At 38.5% G+C, this 23899-nt stretch overlaps 1 protein-coding gene across 1 annotated transcript in view; it reads left to right on the top strand.

The window, feature by feature from the left end:
• The window catches only part of adgra1b (adhesion G protein-coupled receptor A1b), a 157203-nt gene that overhangs the window by 55533 nt on the left and 77771 nt on the right, over nt 1-23899 (top strand). The window contains exons 8-12 of the mRNA XM_088305075.1: nt 485-649; nt 3967-4186; nt 5755-5904; nt 10110-10271; nt 11081-11311. Of these exons, the coding sequence (XP_088161201.1) occupies nt 485-649; nt 3967-4186; nt 5755-5904; nt 10110-10271; nt 11081-11311 (928 nt within the window). The remainder of the gene's footprint in view (nt 1-484; nt 650-3966; nt 4187-5754; nt 5905-10109; nt 10272-11080; nt 11312-23899) is intronic.

The raw sequence follows: 23899 nt of genomic DNA, 5'->3' as shown, positions 1-23899 counted from the left end.
GAAGATTAGTCTTGGTAAATATTGTGTGTTGTATTTTAAACACTTTTTTGCCTTTTTATTTATTTATTTTTTTGCTTAATCCGACATATTTTTGAGGTAGGAGTCACTGTGATATAGGAATGATATGAGGCCATAGCCATTTGTCACCACATCACTCAAATTTGAGGCACACTTGAGTTTGTCGGAGACAATCTTTGCTCTACATATTATTCTTCCATTTGATGACAACATTTTTTGTAAAACTAAACTTCCCACACTTTCTGCTCATTAAATCCTTCAAATAATCCAGCAATAATCCAAATCCACCCAAAAATCCTGTCATGCCCAACCTTGGTTAACCTTAAACGCGTTGGTAAATCTCACTTAAACTCTTTGTAAGCGCTACCTCCTCACTTTTAATCCAGCCTTATGTGGCTTCGACATTAACATATCAAAGGTATCCAAAAATCAAGTTTCGTGACTCCTGTTTTTACTCCTCCACCAGTGAGGTCATCCTCGCCAACATCGACGTGGGCCTTGCTGGCACCTGGGAGTGTCTGGTGACTAGTTCTCGTGGCAACAGTTCTCGGCAGATGGAGATAGTTGTTCTAGAGATGTCTGCACCATACTGCCCTGCTGATCGAATCACGAACAACAAGGGGGAGTTCAGGTGAGTCACCTCTAGACTGATCTGTGTACGTCACGATATTCTGATTTAGGATAGTTTCTCACACACAAGTGTAAAAGTGCTGATTTAAAAAGAGTTTGTCATTTGTGTGTGGGGTGGCAGTGTCGGCTTTTGAGAGATTCTGTGTCTTGCCGCAAGAAGATCCAGGTTACGTTAACTGTAGTTAGAAAAAAAGTTACATTTTATCTCCCCAACAACTAGTTTGATTTTTTTTTTCATGGCGGTGTCAAACACTGACCCTCTATTCCAAAGCATGAGTCCCTAAAGATGAATCTTAATTCCAGTCAGGGGCTCTAAGGTATTTGTACAGAAATATTTTAAATTCAGAATGATTTTGAATACCCGGAAGGCCATTTTTTTTGGTTCAATGAGTGCCATGGCCTTTACTGGATTCTTATTTTTGCCTTCAGTAACTGAAAAGCATGTTCTGAGGTCACTGACTTGGCCATTGAAAAATGTTCACTTTATTTTCCTTGAAAATTGCTGTCACGATTGACTGAATGTTAGGAAAAAATTTAGTGCAATCCACCTCCGAATTAATCTTATTACTTTGTCTTGTATTCTTGTACAAGTTGACCATGGGTTCTTCTGCACAAAGAAACTGACTCCAGGACATTGGAAACTTTACAGATGTTTTCTGGATTCAACGCTAGTTAAGTGTTAACTAAATGCTCACTGATTTATCTTTCTAAGGACGGAATAATGCACAGTAAGTCTTTTGTTTTACAGACCAGCGATTCTCAACTGGTGGGTCGGGTCACGGACAGCAAGGGTTCCTCAGGTTACGACTATACAGATATACGGCAATTCATTGATACAGACGTCAATGTTAAGAATACATTTCGTATTTTCAGTTGTCATTTCTTAATAAGGTGTACTGAATGTCACTTTGAAGGTGAAGTAAAAATAGGAAACAAACATTTTTAAAGGTCATTTTTAACCAGCATGTTTTCTTCATTGTTCTTCTCATCCATTAAACTGGGTCAAGAGGTAGCTACAATCGGGAAATATGGATCCCTGTTTGACAACAGTTGCGAACCAATGTCATAGGCCATAAATGAGCATGTGTAGGAAACTCAATCAACAGTCTCTTGGGAGGACTTGTTCCTTTTGCTATTTTGCCAGAAAACGGATATACACCACGATTCTCCAAACTATCACCAGAAAAAACCCACCACATCCTTGCTCATCATGTGAGTGTGCATCTGTCAGCCTCTGTACTCCGCCGCCCTCCTCCACTGCATAAGCGCACAGACTCAACCTCTCTTGGAGCACTGGCGTAATGGACTGGAAAATGAGCCCCCTTTTTTTTGTCTGGGACCATTTTAATTCCATTTATTACGAGGTAGTGGGAGTCAGAGCAGAAATATACTTGGGCAACCTTAGAGCAGATGTCTAGTTATTGCAGTGTGCTCCTTATGTATTGTAGGTTTTGTCAAGTGATGGGGTTACCCCTTCAACCTCAACCCGATCAACGTGTAAAACAAGGATCAAAGTAACAAACAAACACTAGGAAAAGTACTTGGACAAAGGGCACGAGAGAATCAACACCACAGCAGACATGGACAACTGATATTGACAATGAACTGAAAGAAAACAGAAAACTAAATACACACAAATTCACCAGGCAATGAGGAACACCTGGACAAGAAAAAATGGCTTGGAGGGGGTTGATTGGGTGACACTGGAAACCGGATGACAGAGGTGCTCACCACAAACCAACGGGGCATAAAGAAACACAAGGAAAACCTAAAACCGAACACCACACCAAAAATCAACCAAAACGGATAATGTCAAGATGTTCATCTTTAATGTGGCTTTTGTTAAAGCAAGAATACCCATTTTCATATACAGTATTTATCAGGCTAGGATATGAATTTAAATGTTATGCAGTTTTTTGTATCTGCTTGAGTCAGTATTCAAACATTCGTCCATCCATCCATTATCTGCTCCGCTTCTCTTCACAAGGGTCGTAGGGGAACTGGAGCCTATCCCAGCGTTCTTCGGGCAGTCGGCGGGGTACAGCATAAACTGGTTGCCAGGCACGCAAAAAACAAACAACCACTCGTGCTCACAATCATAACCAAGGACATTTTAAAGTGTTCAATCAACCTACCATGTATGTTTTTGGAATGTGGGAGGAAACCGGAGTACCCAGAGAAAACCCAAACTCTACAGGCAGGAAACTCAGGACTTACCTCTGTTTAGCTCTTTCAGGGCGATCTTCAGGCATTCCCTGGCCAACAAGTGTTAAACTGTCTCCTTTGTGTCCTTAATTTGTTGTGTCCTTTCCTCGGGCCTCCTCCTGGTGGGACATGTTCAGAACACTTAACCACTTAGACATCCAGGAGGCATCCTCACAAAATGCCCGAGCCACCACACCTGACTCCTCTCAATACAGAGTAGTAGCGACTCTACTCTGAATCACTCCTCCCATCTTCTCACTCTATTTCTAAGGGAGAGTCAGTACACCCTGTGAAGGAAACTAATTTTGGCCGGATTGATTTGTGATCTCATCCTTTCATTCAAGACTTACATCTCATGACCATTGGTGAACTCCTTCTTCACCATGACAGATTGATGCAGAGTATATGAATCACTGTTTCATTCTTCCCTTACTTATGAACAAGACCCAAAGATACTTAAACTCTGCCACTTGGGAAAGCAGGAAAAGAACCACGGCCTCAAATTTGGAGTTGTCGATCTTCACCCAAAATGCTTCACACTCTGCTGGAAACCTCTCCAGGTAGAATTAAAGATCACAGCTTAATGAAGCCAACAGAACCTTTTCAAATGCAAAAAAAAAAAAGCTACGACACAATACTGATTCCCCTCACTGAGCCCAAATCCAATTTAGTGCAGTTGTTTCGGATGGGCACAGTTTGGTATGGACCAATTTGGATGTGGTATTACAGTGTATCGACTCATATGAAAAACTGTCAGAGAAATCATGTGCCAGTCACTAGCATTCTTTCATATCATTACCTCCCTACAGTTTCACACGATATCGCTTGGCCACTTCTTTGCAAGTTCATTCAACCAATTACAATTGTCAAGTCGTGCACCTGCTGTCCACATACCTGTCTTTCAGTTTGTATATTACAGTGGTTGCTCTTTGTAAAATTCTATAGCGTAGACAACATGTTTAACTAGCAGACTTTTGACTGAATTCTCTCTCATATGAGGGAAAGGTGAGCAGACCCTTAGGTTGACTTTTGGTTTGCTTTTTTCTGTTTGAACCATTTGCAGTCAATGAAAAAGAATATTTTTTGGATTATTTGGTGATTTTGTATTTGCAGGTGGCCAAAGACTTTAGCAGGCATCTTGGTCTTCTTACCTTGCGCTCCTGCAACCTTTGGTTCTGCCCCCTACCCCTCGGGCAGCGCTTCACAACCATCCAGCCATAAGGAGAAGAAGGCATGGCGGCGCTGTGGCCGGACTGGACGGTGGGATGAAGAAGATTACACTCAGTGCCCTTATGCCAGTGAACTCACACGTGTGCTGCATGAGCTCACCCAGGTATCAATAAAAATGGTTTGAACACAACCATAGCAAACCTTTCTTAATCATGCTTATCATCTCTTAGGTTTCTAAATCAAACTACCGTCTGGGATGGGCGGCTTTTACTGTTTATGTTGATACATATGTTAATTTATTTTTTAGAAGTCATGATTCCAGCAGTAACTAAGGCTGGATTTATACTATGTCTACTATATCTACCTTTACCAGACTCAGAATGCCCTTTATTGTCATTATACTCAGTGTACGACGAGATTCATACAGACCATGAAATCATACCATCCCACCACTTAAATATATCATTTGTTACTTATACACATGCTTTGGCACAAGCAACACAATGAATGTATTGTGGGCAGAAAAACTAAGGCTTGACAAATTCAACCCAGGAATGTGACAATGATGACATTTTTATTTGGAGTCTGCCTGTGCAATTTAACGGTCAGATTTAACCTAATAAATGAGGGAATGAGAACATTGAAATACAAGGATTGGGACCTTTGCACACATTTTGGCACAGACAACATAAATAATGTATGACCCACGAAACATAGAATATACTCTGATGACAAATTAAAAATACACCAAATACATAGTAGGAAAGTGTGGTACAACTGAGATGCAGAGGAAAACTACCGAGTTCATTCCTGTGGAGTATTTGTCATGATCATCTTATTTCAAGCCTATTCAAGAGTTGGTGCAGTCCAGTGAAATTCTACCAACGGGTAACATTTAATGTTCAGATATTTTTTTTCATTGTTTATTTTCCTCCCAGGCGGTGTTACCGGTGTTACTTACTTACTGCGTGTGAAATTGTGCAATTATGCAACTATGCAATGTCAATAAAGGCACTAATTACCAGCATTTATTTTTTTTCATTTAATTTATCTTGGCGATGCTATATCCAAGTATTCAGTCACAATGATTCATAGTTATATTTTCTGGCTTGTTCCATATTTCATGTTTTGTGTTCATTGAAAGATTATTCATCTGTATAGCCTGTCGGTATAGCAGCTCAGTTCATGTCTTTCAACCACTTTCCAACTTTGTTCAGTATGGTGAACAACGAACTTTGACAAAATAAAAACTGCCCCACATGTTTTACTGTTTATTGTAGGTTCTATTTAATTTTCAGGGCCATTTTGCCTTAAAAATGTATTCATATAACAGCATGTTGGCGACAGATTATGATTTGACAATGGGTTCTCAAAATGAATGGCTCTGAGAAATTTGGTGTTAATGAAAACAGTTGCTAGTGGACATGCTGGACAAGCTGGAAATCTAACTCGGCTTGCTCTTGATTGGAAATAGCCAACACTTGGTGGTTAAAAGAAACTCAAATAAAGGGTGAGGGGACACTGAATGTGAATGTGTTAGTTGTTTAAAAATGAAATAAATAAAAAATTAAATGTCATGTTTGTTAACCCTTTGGCTAGCTACTCAGAAATAGGTGGAGATTTACCCTAACTTGTATGGCATGGAAGATTATTTTTAATGTGCAGTAAGTGTTATCATAGCCAGTTATGTTTTTCATAACCTACTTGAAAATCCGCTCCATCTTACAACAGATAAGCGTCAACACCACCAATGCTCAGCCTTTGGGTCAGCAATTAGTGGCCTTCACCAGCAGGGCGACTCACTTTACTGATGTCATGGATGTCATCTTTGTCACACACCTCGTTGAGAGACTGACCAGGCTTGTAAAGAAGCGCAAAGAAGTAAGTGTGAACAGAAAAACAGTGATTGTCCTTGTAACATGATGTATGTGGACAAAATTACCCCCATTTCAGCTCCTTCTGAAGATAAATTAGGTTAAGTTAAAATGTATTTTTATTCAGGCATTTAAAATACCACTTTAATATACCATCCTAAAATGTTTTGTTCCTAGGCTTTTTTGCGTGTGTTGTGTGTTTTGAGTTATTATTCTGTTGGAGGACCGTTCTTTGTATGGGTAGAATACAGCCTTGTGATTCCATCGAAATGAAGTTTCAAGACACCATGTCGAATGTAACAAAGCATCACCATAATATAACCAAATTTCGTACACATTCCACAGTTGGTGTGGCGATCTTTTCTTTTTATAATAATGGCTGTCAAAGTTAGTCTTAACTATGGAGATTATTTTACATTTTATTAAGCGTTACTTACTTACTTTAAAATGTTGCTCCACTGCTCATTGAAGAAATCCCAAATTATTTGTGTACTTAGCAAAGCCAAATTCAAATATCATATTAGTTGTACGTTTTTGCTGTATTGTTTAATAGTTGTATTTTACAGGAAAAGAATAGTATTCAAGTATCAAAGAAAGCCGTCAGAACAGTCCTTGATTCGAATTTTACTTTTTTTTCATATCAATTCCAAGATTTTACTCAACTAAATAGCTCTTACAAGCTTTATAGAAAATATTAGTTGAACAATGTGATTATTCACGATCAATTATGGACATTTTGAGCTTAATTAGTCAAAAAACGTCAATCACTTGATATTACAATTAAGAACATATTCATATTATTATATACCGTATTTTCCGGACCATCGGGCGCACTTTAAAGTCCCAAATCTACAGTCCCAAACGAGGCGCCTTGTAAAGCGACGCACCCATTATATGGACTGAGCATCACTCTCGATCGTCAACCCTTTTACTCTTTGGGCTGTTCAGAGTGCATGTTAGCACACCCTGCTGATCAAAGTCTGAGTCAACTAAGCTTCGAATTGACTGTGACTAACACATTATGTGACTATGGTGTTTGGGTGATGGTGTAGGAGAAAGCTGGACAAAGGGGCATCTGTCCACAATGTTGTAGTCTGTCTTATCATTTATGTTATTGCAACCAAGAAACGTCCCAGGTTGAGACAACAGACTGCAAAAAGCCCAAAGCACAAGATGCACATCTCTCTAAACAGCCATGTGATTGGCTGAGTCTGAGTGGCTCCCAAGAAGCCATTGCTGTAATTGGCTAAGGCTGAGTGGCTCCCAAGAAGCCATTGCTATAATCTTTTTGTGTTATTTTTATTTCTTTTGGGTATATAGATGGCATGGGAGATACATGTTTTGTGTTAAACCTATTTCTTTGTTTCATTGTTTGCTTGTATGCTGAGTTTTTTTTGGTTTTGATTTGAAACCGTGACTCTAAGGAGTGTGGTGACCAGTGAAGTCCCTCCCCTGACGTTGTCTAGTAGACGTATTGCCATGACACCCCTTATTGGTTAGAGTCAGTGTTATTGGCAGTGGTTCCTTATAGTTTCAGGACATCTGTCGTTGACTTTGTGTTATACCTCTGGCAGCGATCCCTTAAGGGTTTGAATCCTGGTGAGCTGGTTATAGCTAGTGCGAGCTGAGATAGCGTGAGCTCACTCCTTGTAGTGCAGCGTGACTAGTATATGCGTTAAATACGGAAATAGCACGTCAACTGGTGTTGCGCCCTTTGATGCAGCGCGTCTTATGGCCGTAAAAATACGGTATTTCTATTATACTGCTTTCACTGAATTTGTTATTGAATTATTGCTACTTTGTTATATTCAATGTAAAGTGCTTTGTTTCAGCTACAGCTGTTGTGTAATGCGCTATATACATAAAGTTGTTTTGTGTTGTATTGTATAATTAGCACAGTTAAAACGTGTTTTTTGTACCCACCAATATAAGCCGCTCCTCTCATTCCCTTGAAAATTGGCGCACAAGAGGCACACACTCTTTGGACATGGCATTTTCCCGCAACATGTTCTTTTAGGTCTCACTGGCATTGCCTACACTCCAAAAAGGACGGGTCTTCTAATCTGCTGTGCTGTTTTGTTCATGCGGCACGGTGGGCGACTGGTTAGTACGATGGCCTCACAGTGAGAGACAGCATCGGGCGTGGGTTCGATCCTGGCTCCGGCCATCCTGTGTGGAGTTTGCATGTTCTCCCCGTGCTTGCGTGGGTTTCCTCCGGGTACTCCGGTTTCCTCCCACATTCCAAAAACATGCATGGCAGGCCGATAGAACACTCTAAATTGCACCTAGGTATGAGTGTGAGTGCGGATGGTTGTTTGTCTCTGTGTGCCCTGCAATTGGCTGGCAACCAGTTCAGGGTGTCCCCTGCCTACTGCCCAAAGAAAGCTGGGATAGGCTCCAGCACCCCACGCGACCCTAGTGAGGAGAAGCGGTACAGAAGATGGATGGATGTTTTGTTCATTGGCACAAATAACGGTCAGACAGTCTTGAAATTTCTAGACGATCCAGAGTCAGACACTAAAGCAAAGCTGTCCAGTGTCAGAAAGCTTGGTTGAGTCTACAGGTCATAGGTCATACAACCAAATAGAGAACCAAAATTCACAGCTAAAAACACCCAATAATGCCTAAGAAAAAAAATTCAGGATACTCAGAAATGTGGCATTCAATAAACCCTGATCTAAGTGCTATTGAACATGCAGGAAGACGGCAATCTTCAAGCCTCAGACAGTTGGAGCCCTTTACCTCTGAGTTATAATCCCAAAGTCTCATTGAGAGTTATAGTTACTATTGGAATGATGATGAAGTGATTTGCTTAAAAAAAAATAAAAGTTAATAAGCAATGCCAGATTTCTATCATTTCATTTTCAATACATTTCTGCTTATTATTCATTTCAGTTTCAAGTCATTATACTGACCATTTAATGACTATGGTAAAATTGAATTAAAAAAGTAGCCTTTTCTTTGTTCAAAGCCGCCGATGCTTTATAAAATAATTCTGTCATTTGGATTGGCACTGTCCTTGATGACATTTTTTAAGCTAATCTAGTTGTTCTTCAAGGACCGAGATGTAAGAGAGTCGAATATCTCATGAATATTTTGTATGTAAATATGATTTGCTCTGATTGGGTCACTGTTTTCCTTAATTTTATATGGCAAACAGCTTTTCTCTTTTTTTGATTGGTAGTTGCCGATTTGTGGGTAAATTGGGACGGTATAATTTTGTCAATATGTGTACTTCACTGTTGATCGCATGTAGACTCTGGCAAATGTTTTCAGACTTTTTATATTTTAAAGGCACCATTTAATTCCAGGACGATTTTTGTGTTTCCGCCGGCAGTTCCAAATGAAACTGCCTTTCTCTGTGCTTCTGTGCAACCATCCAAAAGCACTTGCATTGTTAGACCCTATCCTTTTGTGAGATTGGATATTTGTTATAAACTGTCTTGAAGCAGGGATTTGTCATTTTGTTAGAAACAATCAGCTTTGCTAGCTCATACAGCGACAGCAATGTCTTTTTTTCTGAAGCATGATTGAGCAAATAGAAAAGGATATTCAGGGAGCGACAGCTGTGACTTGCTAAAAAAGTCATTCCAACTGGGTGTTTCTACCTTAATTGAGCACAGAAATATAAAGTTGTCGTCTATCTATTTCCTCTCTGCCAAGATGCCGTCAGTCCTGAATGTCAATTACGCCATACGAAGGAAGTCGTGGCTTGTTTTGCTGAAAGTGAACTTATCTTATTTCTTTGGCCAGAGGCAATCAGAGGCCCAATATCACATTGAATGTCAGGTACTGCTGATCTTAACTCTCACATGTCCAATTAGCCTTAACAGGTCACAAGGGAGAAGCTATTATTCGGGGATATTTGAAGTATATACCTCCTAAGATGAGGCAGTGAGCCACACATACAGTTTTCATCTAATAAGTAAAATGAAGCAACAATGAAAAGTACAGTAAGTAAATAGCAAGCTGCCATCCCGCGGAAGCAATTGCTCCCCTTTGGAGCTACTAATCTAAATTAAATCTCACCATAATGAATGAAGCCACTGTTCCTTCCTTTACAATTGTGATTCCAAATTAGAAATGTGTCCATTATTAACCTGATTGATGTGCATACTCTATCAACTTCTTTGTGTCCACGCCTTTTTGTAAGGTTAAATATAATTGTGCACATGCGTACATCTGAATGGATGTCTTTTTATGTCTCTGCAGCTGGGGGACTATATTTCAGAGATAGCCAGCAACATGATGCTGGTTGAGGAACATATCCTGTGGATGGCCCAGAACGAAGCAAGAGCATGCACTCGGATTGTTCAGTGTGTGGAGCGCATTGCTGACCTGGCCCTGACTGGAGACAATCAGGCCATTTCTAAGGTAAGAAAAAAAATAAAATAAAGGGAATGTAGATCATTGTTTTGACCCCGAACACAGAATAATGAGAACTTATTTGGCTTGGGAAGCAGTTCCGTTAGCTGGAGAGCAAGTTTGGGAATTACAGGTTTATTATCCATTTGAAATGTTGGTGACATTTTATAATAAGTACACACTAATAAGCATTATCTAAGCATATGTAAATACTGAAGTCAACATTTATAAAGTGCATTTCTGTCATGGATATTCATTTTTATATAGCTTGTAAATACCTTATTATACAGTTGTTACTCATCATACTTTCTTTTTTTTTTTTGATATCCAACTACAGGATTTGTCGTTTTTAATGTGATGTGAATCAGCATTACCTTTGTTTTGTCAATGTCATTTATCTAAATGACAAATGAAAACATTTTGAATAACCAGGTCTTTAAAAACTATATGCAAATGATTATTCATGTCGGAAACATGCTTTATAAATGTTGTCTTCAGTAGTTACAAATGCATCGCTAATGCTTATTAGTGTGTGCTTATTATAAAGTGTTAGCAAAATGTTTTCAGTTGCAGGAGATACCCTGTTATGTGGTGGTGAACACGAATAATTGCAATTCAATTAATTAAGGTAACTGTAATCAGCTGGTCTACTTTAATGTGTGACTTTGCTTTAGTTTGGTTGGCTTCTAGGATCGATTTTCTGTCCAGCTATTTTCTCTAGATGGCCTAAATGATCGACCACTATTCTCCAACTACCCGCCAAATTATTCTTATTCTCCTTTTCATTTACCTGACATTTTCTTTTCTTTTCTTCTCAGGTCTCCGCTAACATAGCTTTGGAGGCCTTTCTGATACGCCCCTCCAACTTTCTTGGCCTGTCTTGCACGGCTCTACAACAGCCTCCATTGCCCCCCACGTCGCCCGTACTGGAAAGCCACGCCCCCAAGTACAAGGACACAAGACGAGAACATGACACCATGGGCGAATCGTTCCTCAACTTTAAATGTGACACAATAAATCGAGGATCACCAGCCAGTCATCTGAGCATGGTAATGTTCCCAAACTGTTTGAAATTATGTTCTTCCTTTATGATGCTGTCTTTTGCTTACACAATTCAACCCCAGATCAGGAAACTCAGCCTTGTTTGATTTCAAAATCATGTCATGTAGTCACCACAGTACGTTCATTGGGTTGGTTGGTGGACTTGTACAAGAACATGTAAGGTATGTTTCATATTTAAAAATAGAGTGTTGTCTTCTGGGAGTGACAGCCATTTTGGAGGGGATCATTTCTCATTTGGTAATTAGTAAATTACACAAAATGTGTCCATCTATATAAATAGTCATTTATTATTTGCTGTGTGCCTTTGAAAATTGTCCTGACAAGATGACACACGTTTCAGTTTTGACATGACATGACAGATCAGCTGGTGGGGGACAGGTGCCACAGCTGTTCATGGGAACTGTTGGATGGGTGTTAGTGACTATTCTTTGAGGATAGCCAAGTGTACCTGTCACTTTAAATCTGCTCAATCCTCATAACATTGTTTTTTGCTATTCCATCTGGCAAATATATCCTCAGCAGGCAACATCTTAACCAGCAGACTCTGGCTAAAACATTAACTCATCCTGGTAGTTGCATTGCTAGACAACATTTTAAAAGTTCTGCTGAACAGTAATTATTTGGTAATTAAATAATTTGTGTGGAGAGTAGTTGGCGTGAGTATGCCGGTCTGCCTAGACAGAGTCAGTGGACTTGTTTGTGCTACTTGGTTTCTTCCACTCTAATCTTCTCTGGTGAGACTGTCATGTCTCTGTACTTTGGCAGCAGCTTAAGTACTTTGCTACATTTTACCTCAGGGCCGTTGGTGCAAAAGTGTGCGCATGTCCGTGCAGGCTTATAAGTCACACTTGGTCAGGACAATGCAACACTAAATAATTATTCCTAACATCCTATATTTAACGTTTCCACGTGGACCCTAAAATTGGAGGCGGAAAATTGATCGCCAAGAGGGGACCTGATACAAGAAGACATGGAGGCACTAAAATATTCCTCAATCTCCAAAGCTCTTAGGAGACAGAGTGATGGGATTATTGGCATTATAAATAAATGACTTTTTTTCACAAACACATATTCTTATGAATTATTTTTTTCAATCATGATGACGCTTTTTAAGTGACGATGGTTAGCTGAGGTAGAGTCAAAGTTCATTGTAAGTTAAAATTATGTCATGTTTATTTTGAAAAAGGGAACATGATATCAAATGAAATGCCATTCTCAGCTATTTTTGCAAAAGGAAAATGAAATCTGCAAGTTGAATGTGCTGAGCACAGCCGGTCATATGCATGAAGCTCATTAGCCGTTTCTTCATTGCTTAAGATAAATTTACTGCACGGCATGAGGAATTTTCACTTGAATAAACACATCTTCACCTCGGTTCACAATGCCCTGGGCAAGGTTGTGGCCATTTCACTTCATTCAGCTCCTTTGGATTCTGTTTTTGCATGCACTGATAACCAGGTAATTGCATTTTGACCAAATTGCATACCAAGTTATTCCTGAGGTGGAACAAAGGCATGTGTTCTTTACAGTCCTTGCAGCAAAAAAAAGCAAATGGAGCACATGAGTGGTTTTGCTTTAACATTATAGAGTTGTGGTGCATAATAACTCCCATCATATAACTGGTATACAATAAGAATGACGTAACTAAATATGACTAAGAGGATTAATGCATTACTTGCGAGATGGCAAGAACAAATCATAACCATCAGTCAAAATATAAAAATGTCTGCACTCTCACATGTGGGAAAGTTCTCAGCAATTACTGAAACATCTCATCCAGATGATATACAAGTGCAATATCTGTCTCGCTGTCACACACAAACTCGTATTTCTTAATGTCTGATTACCAAAGTCAACATTTGAAATGTGGGAAGTAACCTGTCTGAAGGTTATACAGCCCTGTAAATCCATCCATCGTCTTTTTCTACCTGGTTTTTGTGCTGTGTGTTTAGGTTTATTCGGCAATCACAGAAATCAAACGGTCAAAGAACCAGTCACACTTATGGATTGATTAGAGCAGAGGTCACCAACCTTTTTCAAACTGACAACTACGTATTGGCTACAAGATTACTGCAAAGGGATACCAGTTTGATACACACCTCTGAAATCTCAAATTTGCTCTCACAATAATAAGGGAACTAATAAATATCAATATGCACTTCTATAAATCTTCTTTATAAATCTTCTTTTCAAATGGTAACTTCAACAGCATTCCTTGGAAATTACAATGACTTATCATAGGTGAGATATTTTTGGAATAAGCAAGCGGGCTACTCATGTGGTCCTTGGGTGCTACCTGGTGCTTGCGGGCACCATGTTGGTGACCCCTGATTTACAGTCTTCAATAACCATGCATTCATGTTATTTTTCTGAATGTTTGAAGACACATGAAAACCCACACAAGCATATGGAGAGCATGCAAAGTCCATACCGAAAGGTGAAAGCCAAGATTGGAACCGCTAGACCAGGGGTGGGCGCATGCGACCCATTAAACATTATAATCTGGCCCGCCAAACTTGAAAAAAAATTTTTAAATGAATATACCTTGTTAATGTTTTATTTTCTAAATACTGCGGTTTTTCAAAGACACATATATTGTTGTAATGCTTTTGTTCACTTTCATTTAAAATTAAATGTATTTTATTTCTCCGATCAGGTGAGGTTACCAAAACACACCATCCATCTGCTCCTGGGCCGGCCCCTCAAATTTTAGAACCCATTGTGGCCCGCCAATCAAAAATTTTTCCCTCCCCTTCTCTAGACTATGAGGGAAATGTGCTAGCCAAAGACACTAATGATCAGAAACATGTCACTTTGCATTATCAGTAAAATAAGTCAGGTTTTCCTCACATACCTTGTATGTCTGACTTTCTCTGAACTGAAAACCACTATGAGGCACACATGTAAATCTTGTTGTATCAATGCAAAGTAAATCACAATTCACCATTTTTCTGTTAGCCTACCAAATAGTTTTTACAAATATTTCTGCTATCTCAACTGACGAACAAACCGACATCTTTCTATAACATCCATCATTTTACGTACTTGATGTTTTTTTTTTTAAGAAATGTAACCTGAATCTTCATTAAAATGTACTGGTCAGACAGTATAAGTTTTAAGGTTAATCCACTTTTCATTGTCATTTTTTTTCAAGGTACGTTGCCATACATAATGGGCATTGGAGTTAGAGTGCATGCTGCCCCCCCCATAGCTCTGATATTTTATTCTAGATCAGGATGGGTCCAAATAAAGATCTAATGTGGTTAGAAACAGAAATCAAACATGTTTTCAATGTGTCTCCTGCTAAACATCAGTTGAGCAGAATGCTAACATAATCTTTTTTTTTAAGTCTGCCAAAGGAAACGATGATACACAAGTTGCTTTTTTGATGTGTGAATGTTGAATGTACATGACTTTGCTCATCGGAAGCCACCAGAATTATTCCACTTAATGTATTCTCGGAGATCTAGCTAATTCCATCTGGTTTCATAAACATCTCAAACTGCACAAGCATTTTCTTTACTAGTGTCCTCGTACACCTCACAGTGCAGAGGTCGTGGGTTCAATTCCTGCTCCGACCTTCCTGTGTGGAGTTTGGATGTTCTCCCAGAGCCTGTGTGGGTTTTCTCCGGGTACTCCGGTTTCCTTACACATTCCAAAGACTTGCATGGTAGGTTAATTGGACACTTTAAATTGTCCCTAGATGTGGTTGTGAGTGTGAATGTTTGTCTTTGAGTGCCCTGCAATTGGCTGGCTACCAGTTCAGGGTGAACCCCGCCTACTGCTCAAAGATAGCTGTGATAGGCTCCAGCACCCACGCGACCCTTGTGAGGATAAGCGGTGCAGATAATAGATGGATGGATGTCCTTGTACATTTACATGACTTTCATTGAGCTGAAATCTTTATCAAACCGTAACAAAGACTTCCAATGGCCACCACTTGCACAGTATGGTACGCGTCACAGCACTATTAGTTTCAAAATGTTATTTATTGTGGTCGTGGTTTGCCCCATAATGATAAATGATAAAACCGTTTGAAAATGTATTTTCTAACTGGTGTGAATACAAATGGCACAGCGGTGGCAGTAGACAAAATGTGAAAAGAATATTTTATCCACTAAAAAGGCTTTTTTTGTACTAAGGGTGTGATCTCTGCATGAGATGCATTTATTTGTATCAGGGCTGCATCAATAAACGCACTCTATTCATACCAAGTAGCCACACTCCTTTAACTCTTCAATCTGGCTAAATACTCAGCTGAGCAACATGCTGTGAATGCTGCACTGCTGAGCTTCCACAGATGGATTTGAACTCACATTTTTATTTTTGGTCCAGTTATGATGTGACCTTGAGCTATGTGTTTGTTTTTCCAACGTTCCGAGTTTCAGTTTTTCCCTCACTGCTAATCAGTGATGAAAGTGCAATGACTACACACGGACAGTTTTTGAAATATGACAGATTTTGAGCTTAAATGATAATAATGATAATCTCCTTTTAATGGGGAAAAATTGGATATTCTCATATAGCACAGCAAGACTTGGTGAGCATTCATAAATCGTACAACTATCACTGGCATCTCATTGGCCCAGTGGTCCCATCTACGTTTCTCCCGCTCTCTCTCTCTCTCTCTCATGCCATTTTGTCTGGCTGGTGAAAACAAATGCTGCCTTGTTCTCGTCTCCTAGGTATCAAAGCATTCAGACTTGATGCTTTTGCACCATTCTGCAGTTTAATGAATGATTCCTCTGGGTGTGTGTCCCGTTTTAAAAAAAAAAAACATTCAAGCATTCAAGTAGCAACACAAATACAGTCAGCAATGTCACCTCTTAAATAAAACTGTAGCACTGCATCCAGCCGAGAAACAGCAACTCAAGTATCGATCTCGTGGCGCTGATATTGATCAATGTCACTACTCAGAAAATTTTGTAGGGTACATTTTATTCTAAAAAGACTATATTTGGTCCCAGTAAATTGAGTAATATTTTAGAGTGTAATATTCTGTGAAAAATTGTCAGTCAATTTTACGCTGAATATTATTTAGTAGATCAAAAACATTTAGGTGTTGAGGACAAGAAAATTTGATTTCAGAAGAAAAAAAAAATGTCAGTGTCCAAATACATCTGGACGTAACTGATTTTAAATAATAAAAAAATACAATGATACAATATCAATTCCAGTGAAAACCAAATGTCAAAACAGACACATCAAGCTGTGAGCAGTCCCCCCCCCCTCCAAAAAATGGTTTTATCTTGATTACGGGATTAATTTATTAACATTTAAAATTAGATCATGACTATGTTGTTTAATCATTCTTAATAAACAAACTATTTTATTCTGCTTTATAAAGAAAACACAGAACACTTATTGTTCTTTTAATTTGGTACGTACGGAAATTCTGAACAAAAATTCTGCCAAACCAACGATAGTGCCATTCATTTTTTTATTTGTAACGCCAGAAACTCATTAGTGTGATTGCTGTTCACCTTCTACATAAACCTCGGCTGCAATCCCAGTACAACTAAATTCACTTTTTTGGAACTGATTAAGAACTAATTATCCCTAAGTCATACACGTATATGACAATTTGGTCTATTTCCCAAGTTACTGGGCACTATTTTTGAACCGCTTTGCAGATTGTATGGTTCATGGAAGGTAACAGTTTGGAACAATATTTACAACTAAAGACCTCTGCCTTCCTCGCCATTGACAGGTAATTAGTGGAAGCCTGTAGGCTGAACGAGCCGTGTATCCCCACCTCTTTCTCCTCAGACAGCCTTTCTCTGCTCCACAGAGCTTCACTGCCTTTTAATTGCTCCATGTGGGTGTTTATATGTACTTATTTTTTCCACTTGAGGGCTGGTGGAACTAGATGTATTTTTGCATGATGGTGTGAGGTTTTGGATGTGTGAATGCATCAGCTGGCCTCCAGGTTAAGTCTCTATCTGGGGACACTGTTGCAGCAGAATTGAGCCAGCAGCTGCTGCACACTAAAGGGAAACACAGGCATCTGAAACAACCAAATATGACCCAGTTTATCTCGAGTCAGTAAACATGTCTTTTTATGAATATGAATGTTTAATGTGGTGATAATTTGCCTCTAATTGGAATATGTTAGGAAGCGATGTGCACAGTTATCTCGGAAGAAAAGTAGGATTAGTAACTTGTGCGTTTACACATTGACCAGAGAGCTTGTGTGGTAGGATCACAGATTATGATGTTGAAAAGTGAGATGCACGGAGTTAATTACATGGGTGTTAAACTGCAGTTAAATGTCCGATTAAAATGGCACTGGGTGTTAAGATTGTGCAGCCATTACGGAGCGTATTAGTGAATTCATTTTAATGAAAAGGAAGTTGGATGCATGTGTTATCATGTGGCTTTCGTGTATTCATACATTCATGCTTGTAAATTGCTCTATGTTCCTTCAGGATGTTTAAAGTGGAAGTCCACCCCAAAAATATTATTTGCAATAAAATGTTCTTTGCGCCCTCACTCGTCTAAAAACGACATTCTGATTAATTTGTGTAACATGAGGATGGATGGATGGAGTTGAGCAGCAACAGCCACTTGTTTTTTGCTATCTCAGAGGACAGCCATTTTTTCACTTCTGTTGACTGAAAATTACATCACAGTTGCTCATTGCTCAACGACCAATCACGGCTCTCTTGAAGCTTCTGAAGCTGTGCCATTATTGGTCGTTTGCCGGGCGCTGAGGAATTGTGATGTCATCTTCATTTTTAGTCGAAAGAAGTGACAGAATGGCTGCCCCCAGAGATGGATAAAGACTGCTTAACTCAACACACAAAACGGAATTTTAATCAGAAGGCCATATTTCAACTAGTGGGCCTGCATGGAATAAATTTGTGGCAAGAAAATGTCCGGGTTGACTTCCCCTGTGTTGCTTAATAGAACTTAATATTCAACCAAATAAGACATCATTCTGGGGTAGGTCTTAATGCTGTTGGTTTAAAAATATATATATATATTGAATGGCACAAACAAATGCTGTTTGGCCAGTGCAATAATGATTAAAATAATTTTATATATATATATATATATATATATATATATATATATATATATATATATATATATATATATATATATGAGAGAGAGAGAGAGAATTATTATTATTCACATTCATGTCAGACTATGTTTTATTTTTAGGTGTAAGTTTTCAATCCAATCATAATTCAGATATCTTGTGTTGCCAGGCAGATTTCATAATACCCGCTGCAAATTGTTTTTTCTCCGAGCCTTCAGATTCTTCCTGGTGTGTGAGTTAACGGACTCACATAGTTGACAGACAGTTGCGATAGCCAATCAGATCACGCGTTTGTTACAGTATACCTTCTCGTCGGCCTTACGTTGAAGGTGCGAACGTGTCCTGTGATTTTATTGCAGATATACTTGCAAAGCCATTTTGAAAACGGACCTTTCAAGGGAAGCTCTCTCGTGAGCCGAGGTGGTCCAACACTCCGTAGTGCGGAAGTATGTGTCTGTATGTCTCCAGCCGTGGTCTCATGAATGATGGTGTTATGAGGGGTATTTATTCAAGTCGGACTAAGTAGGACTTCAATGAAGCCCTACGTGTGAAATGCACGGCCCGCCAGCTGTATTTGGCAATATGTGACAAATGAAGTGTGTGAGTCTGGTGGATATATCCAGAAACTAGAGCTAAAACAGTAAGACTAACGCCCATATCTCACAGAATTGCTAAGTGTGTGCGGACGTACCGAATGTTTTTTTTTTTTTGGATAAATTTTTGTTCAATGTTGCAAACGCCACATTTCTTGGTAATAAAAAAACAGTTTGAGATCATTCAAATTGTTGCCGAATATCTTTGCTACCTTTAATACCTTTAACTCTAATCTCGTTGCACACTTGAGTACAATGACAATAAAGGGATTTCTAATTCTAACAAACTGCCCCAAAAACATTTGCTACGAGCGCACACACTTACAACCCTTTGCCGCACTGAAATATGTTCTTGGGGGCCTGATTTCTTAAAATCCAGGTACTAAATTTCATGTTCACTCTAAAAGAAAATGTAAGTTATTTATAAGGTTGTGTAGAAGTGGTGTTGTTTGCGAGTTGCCATTGAAGATTGATTTGTAAAATAACACTGGACGCGTTCCTAAAAGACAAACAATCCTTTCCTGAATTACACAATCGATCACGCTACTAATTTGGCTTAACCAAGCAACCACATAAAAGCCATGTTTTGCTTCTTGTTTAAGTCTTACTGAGTGCCTATCCTGCTTTACATTGCATTTTAATCTTGACCTGAAATGACCCAGAAGAAATGGATTGCAGAGTTGAAAGAATTTTGTCATCAATGATTGGCTCCAAGTCAGCCCCTACATCATTCAGAAGCTTCAAAGTTGCCTTGCTGAACATATGAAATGTCATGCTAATTGTTTTTGGCATTTCAAAATTGTTTACACAAGCAAAAATGATCCATTGTCCCTGTCGCTTCTCATTTTGCCCGAGCCACATTGTTCTGTTTCCACACAGCAGTGCACCTGTCTTAAAGACACAAAATCAGGCATCAAATTTTATTTCAGGTTTGATGAATCAAATGGTGCATGCTAATTTAATCTATTTGTATATTCCTCACCTAGAACTCTCCAGATTAACTGTGCGGCAATTGACCACAAATGGCAGACGCATTCCTGAATGTGCCTGGTTAGAATAGCAGCTGTTTACGTTTTTTTCTTTTTTTTTTGCAGGTGCAAGCCTTTATGAATCACAGCTTCAATTGATAACAAGATGATACTTTGTGTCGAGTAATGAGGAAGACAAATAGTTCCATCAGTGACTCAAGGCTAGCAGGCCCAGGGGACGGCTGTCTGTCACCACAAATGAGTGACATCCGGTTACTTTTACCTGTGTGGAGAAGCAAGGGAAGTTTTACCCGTCCTGTGTAGACTATATGTAGGACATGCACTTTAGTGCTGAACCATTTGTCCCAATCTCATAGTTTACTAAAACGGCCTCGGAGAATGTATGTCAGGCTCTTTTGATAAATTCCACACATATTTAAATCAGAAGACAATCACTTCTTCTGGGAAAAAAATGAACAAATATAGGTCAGCATGATTTCACTATGTTGGTTGCCTAATGTCAACAGTGTGTTTGGAAATAAAAAAAAAAATAAGACGTATGCCATTGTAGCATGTACGTTGAACAAAACTAGTAGTAACCTTCAGGTCATAATACGAATAATAAACAACCTCCGTACTAAAACTACGACTCGTAAGAAAATATTTTGTTTGGCTCCCAGAGATGGTTGAGGAACAATTGAAACAGTTACGTTAGTACTTGGTACTATACTGTATATTACAAATATATTTTATTATTTTATATTATTATTATTATTATTATTATTATATTTATTTTATATTTATATTTTTATTTAACTGATGTTGAGAGTTGAATGTGTACACAGTAAACACGAGGGGAAAAAAGAGACAAAATTAATTTCATATATATATATATATATATATATATATCAGAAAACAGGTGAGCTGTGATTGGACCTTACCTGAGCCTTGAACAACTTTGATGTCATTTTCAGTCATAACAGCACCCCCCCAACCCGCATTGTGACTAAAATTGGATGGATTTTGCTGCTTAAATCATAATCCACAAGCGCAATATTAATCAGGATGCCATGATTAGACTAGTGAAGGCGCATCGAACATTTTATTGCAAATAAACGTTTTGGGTTGTCTTCCCCTTTAATCAGATCAGTTTAAAGTCTCACATAGATTATATGTTCTTGTAAACCACTTGGTCACTCAATCAGATGCTTGTGATAGCTGTAAAACGAGTGGGGAACTGTTGAAAAATCAGATTTTTTTTTTATTCAACAATATTGTATTATCTTAAGCCTGTTTATAAAATTGGTTGAGAACAGCTTACCCACCATTTCTAACATAAATGCTTCGAATGTTCATCCTTAAACAGAATAACTCTCTGTCCACTTTCCTCATCTCTGCCATCCATCTCCATCCCCACCTTGTTTCTGAAGTCACCTCACATAACAGACAAAAGGAGCGGAGAATGACTTTCTATAATTGTATTCTGCTCTGTGTATGTTGCGCATGCTGTGGAGTATGGTCCTACCGCAATTAGAATTCATGCTTAAGAGACTGGGAGATATTTTTATACTGCTTTAGAGTTTTCTCTGTTAGAATATGCAGTAGAGCCAGCTTTTAAACATCAACATATTTGTCTCTCTGCAATGAAAGCTCTCCATCCTCTCTCTTTCGCTTGCTTTGTATGTTTTAATTAACATACATTCTGATGTGGAAATCAATATATTGTATCAAGTCCTAGGTGACTCTATTATTATTTTTATTATATTTTAACGGAATCATACAACATATATCCGCCATTTCTCACAAGCTATTATGTCCATTATATACTGTGTTAGTCTCATACATGTCAATAACATATATAGTACATAGTACTCATTAGTTCCAATACAAGCAATGGAGAAGTCTACATTCATCAAACAGTATTCTAATGCTTAGGTCTGACATTGCCAACCGCTGCATATTTTGCATAGCAGGTATACACTTTGACCTCAAGTTCGTAATCATGAAATATCTTGTATACATTAGTGCGATGGAAACTTGGTGAAATGTGAATAACATCAGCACGGCATTACATAATTTGCAAGAAAACATACTAGTCAGTCAGGAAATATTTTGTTTTTGTGAGCTCGAACCGACCCTTCTGACTGTTGGCAAGAGCTGAGTTATACCCTGGCGTGGTCGCCAGTCTGCGAAGCACAGACAAACAAACAATCATTCCCACTCGCATTCACACTTAACATTTACATTAACCTTGCATGTTTAAAAACTGATCACAACCTTGTGTCAAGTTTGTGTGCATATGCCACCAAAACAATGCACAGATATGCCCAAACTCATGCACATGATAGTAGATAAAAATAGATTCACATCCTGTTCAAATTGAGAAAAGTTGCATCATTTACAAATGTGAACTAATTAAAACCTCGTGCAACATAGTTAATAACTGTAGAACATTTTAATGAGTGTTCGATCTAATTTACAGTTTGTCCACACGATAGCCCTGCTATTGTTGCGAGATCAATTTCATTCCATTTCTGTCTCTCTAAGCACATTTATTCTACAATTATTGCATTCTCAATACAAATGTTACATCTGATGTTGTGATGCTCCATCGTCCTCAACGATAACAACTTCTGCTGTCTCTATTCAATCGGCAGTCTCAATGGTATCACTTTTAGATTCAGACTGAAAATCAACTCTGCTGCGTTACAAAGATAACACGCTTGCTACGTTTTTATTGCCCAATTTTTAGATGTTATCCTTTAAATTGTTTGGACACTATTTTGGACTCGGGTGTTTCACGGAATGCTTCTGCATATGATTGCAGTTACAATGGAAAATCTGAATCATGCAATATTTATCGGTATTTGCAGTACAATAGACACATTGGGTCCACATGTTAAAGGTACAGTTTACGCCACTGCTTTTTTGACTATCTTGCTAGTGTCGGGCCAAAACCTCATAAATCAAATGATCTATTGAAAATGGCTAGCTCTCTATCAGCGATGTGCGATGCCTTTCTGTATTATGCACAAAGCTAATGAATGTGTGATTAAACCTCAAATTTTCGGACTGTAAGCCGCTACGTTTTTCTAAGGTTTTGAACCATGCGGCTAATACGGCGGTGCGGTTTGTCTGTGGATTTTTCTTTCACTGGTAGTACAGAAAATACGCTAAATAAATGTCGATTTTTTTTTTTCTTTCCCTCTTGGGTCTGTTCTGTTTAATTAGCAAAGTTGTTGCCGTGTTAAAAAGTAATAATCGTTCTGTACATGCAGTAAACAAATATATATACTTTTTTTTTTTTACGTGGGAAAACTGCTGCTTATAGTCTGGTGCGGCTTGGATATCTGGTTTTGTTTGTTTTTTTTCCCCCCGAAAAGAGTTGCTGCGGTTTTTATACAGGTGCGCCTTAGTCCCTAAAATGCGGTAGACCGTTGTTATATTATAAATTAAAATACTGAAAACTTCTACTTTTACATGCTTACAGAAAATTAAGAAACATTTATTGGGCTGTCAAAATAAGCAGTGTCTGAATATTTCTTGAAAAACTCAAATTGCAACTGTATAAACTGAAAAATATGATATAGTAGTCAGGTGCTATTTAATTGCATAAAGACTGTTTCTGAGAAAGGCTTCAAACACGTGTTGATGGTGTTGCCCAACTTTTAGCACCTCTGAGCATGTGTTCCAACCCAGGATGTTTTGCTAACATTCTCGAGTTTCTTGGTTTTGCCTTCGGGATTATGCTGACCACTCTATAATTGATTTTTTGTCGATCTAGAACCAAGATGCTTCTTCCATAATATTGTGTTTGGGGTCATTGCCTTTTTGAAACTCTTATTTAAGCTTTTTTTTTTTTTTTGCTCTTCAGCATTCTGCAACATGACTTTATCAAGTATTTTGATAAATTCAAACTGATCAACAATTCTTGCTATCTTTTAAATAGGCCCAACATCATCGTAAGAG

This window comes from Idiotropiscis lumnitzeri, chromosome 9 (genome assembly GCF_059441095.1).
Source record: "Idiotropiscis lumnitzeri isolate Australia: NSW breed Sydney's pygmy pipehorse chromosome 9, RoL_Ilum_1.0, whole genome shotgun sequence".
NCBI lineage: Eukaryota > Metazoa > Chordata > Actinopteri > Syngnathiformes > Syngnathidae > Idiotropiscis > Idiotropiscis lumnitzeri.
This window is presented reverse-complemented; position numbering and strand designations above follow the sequence as displayed.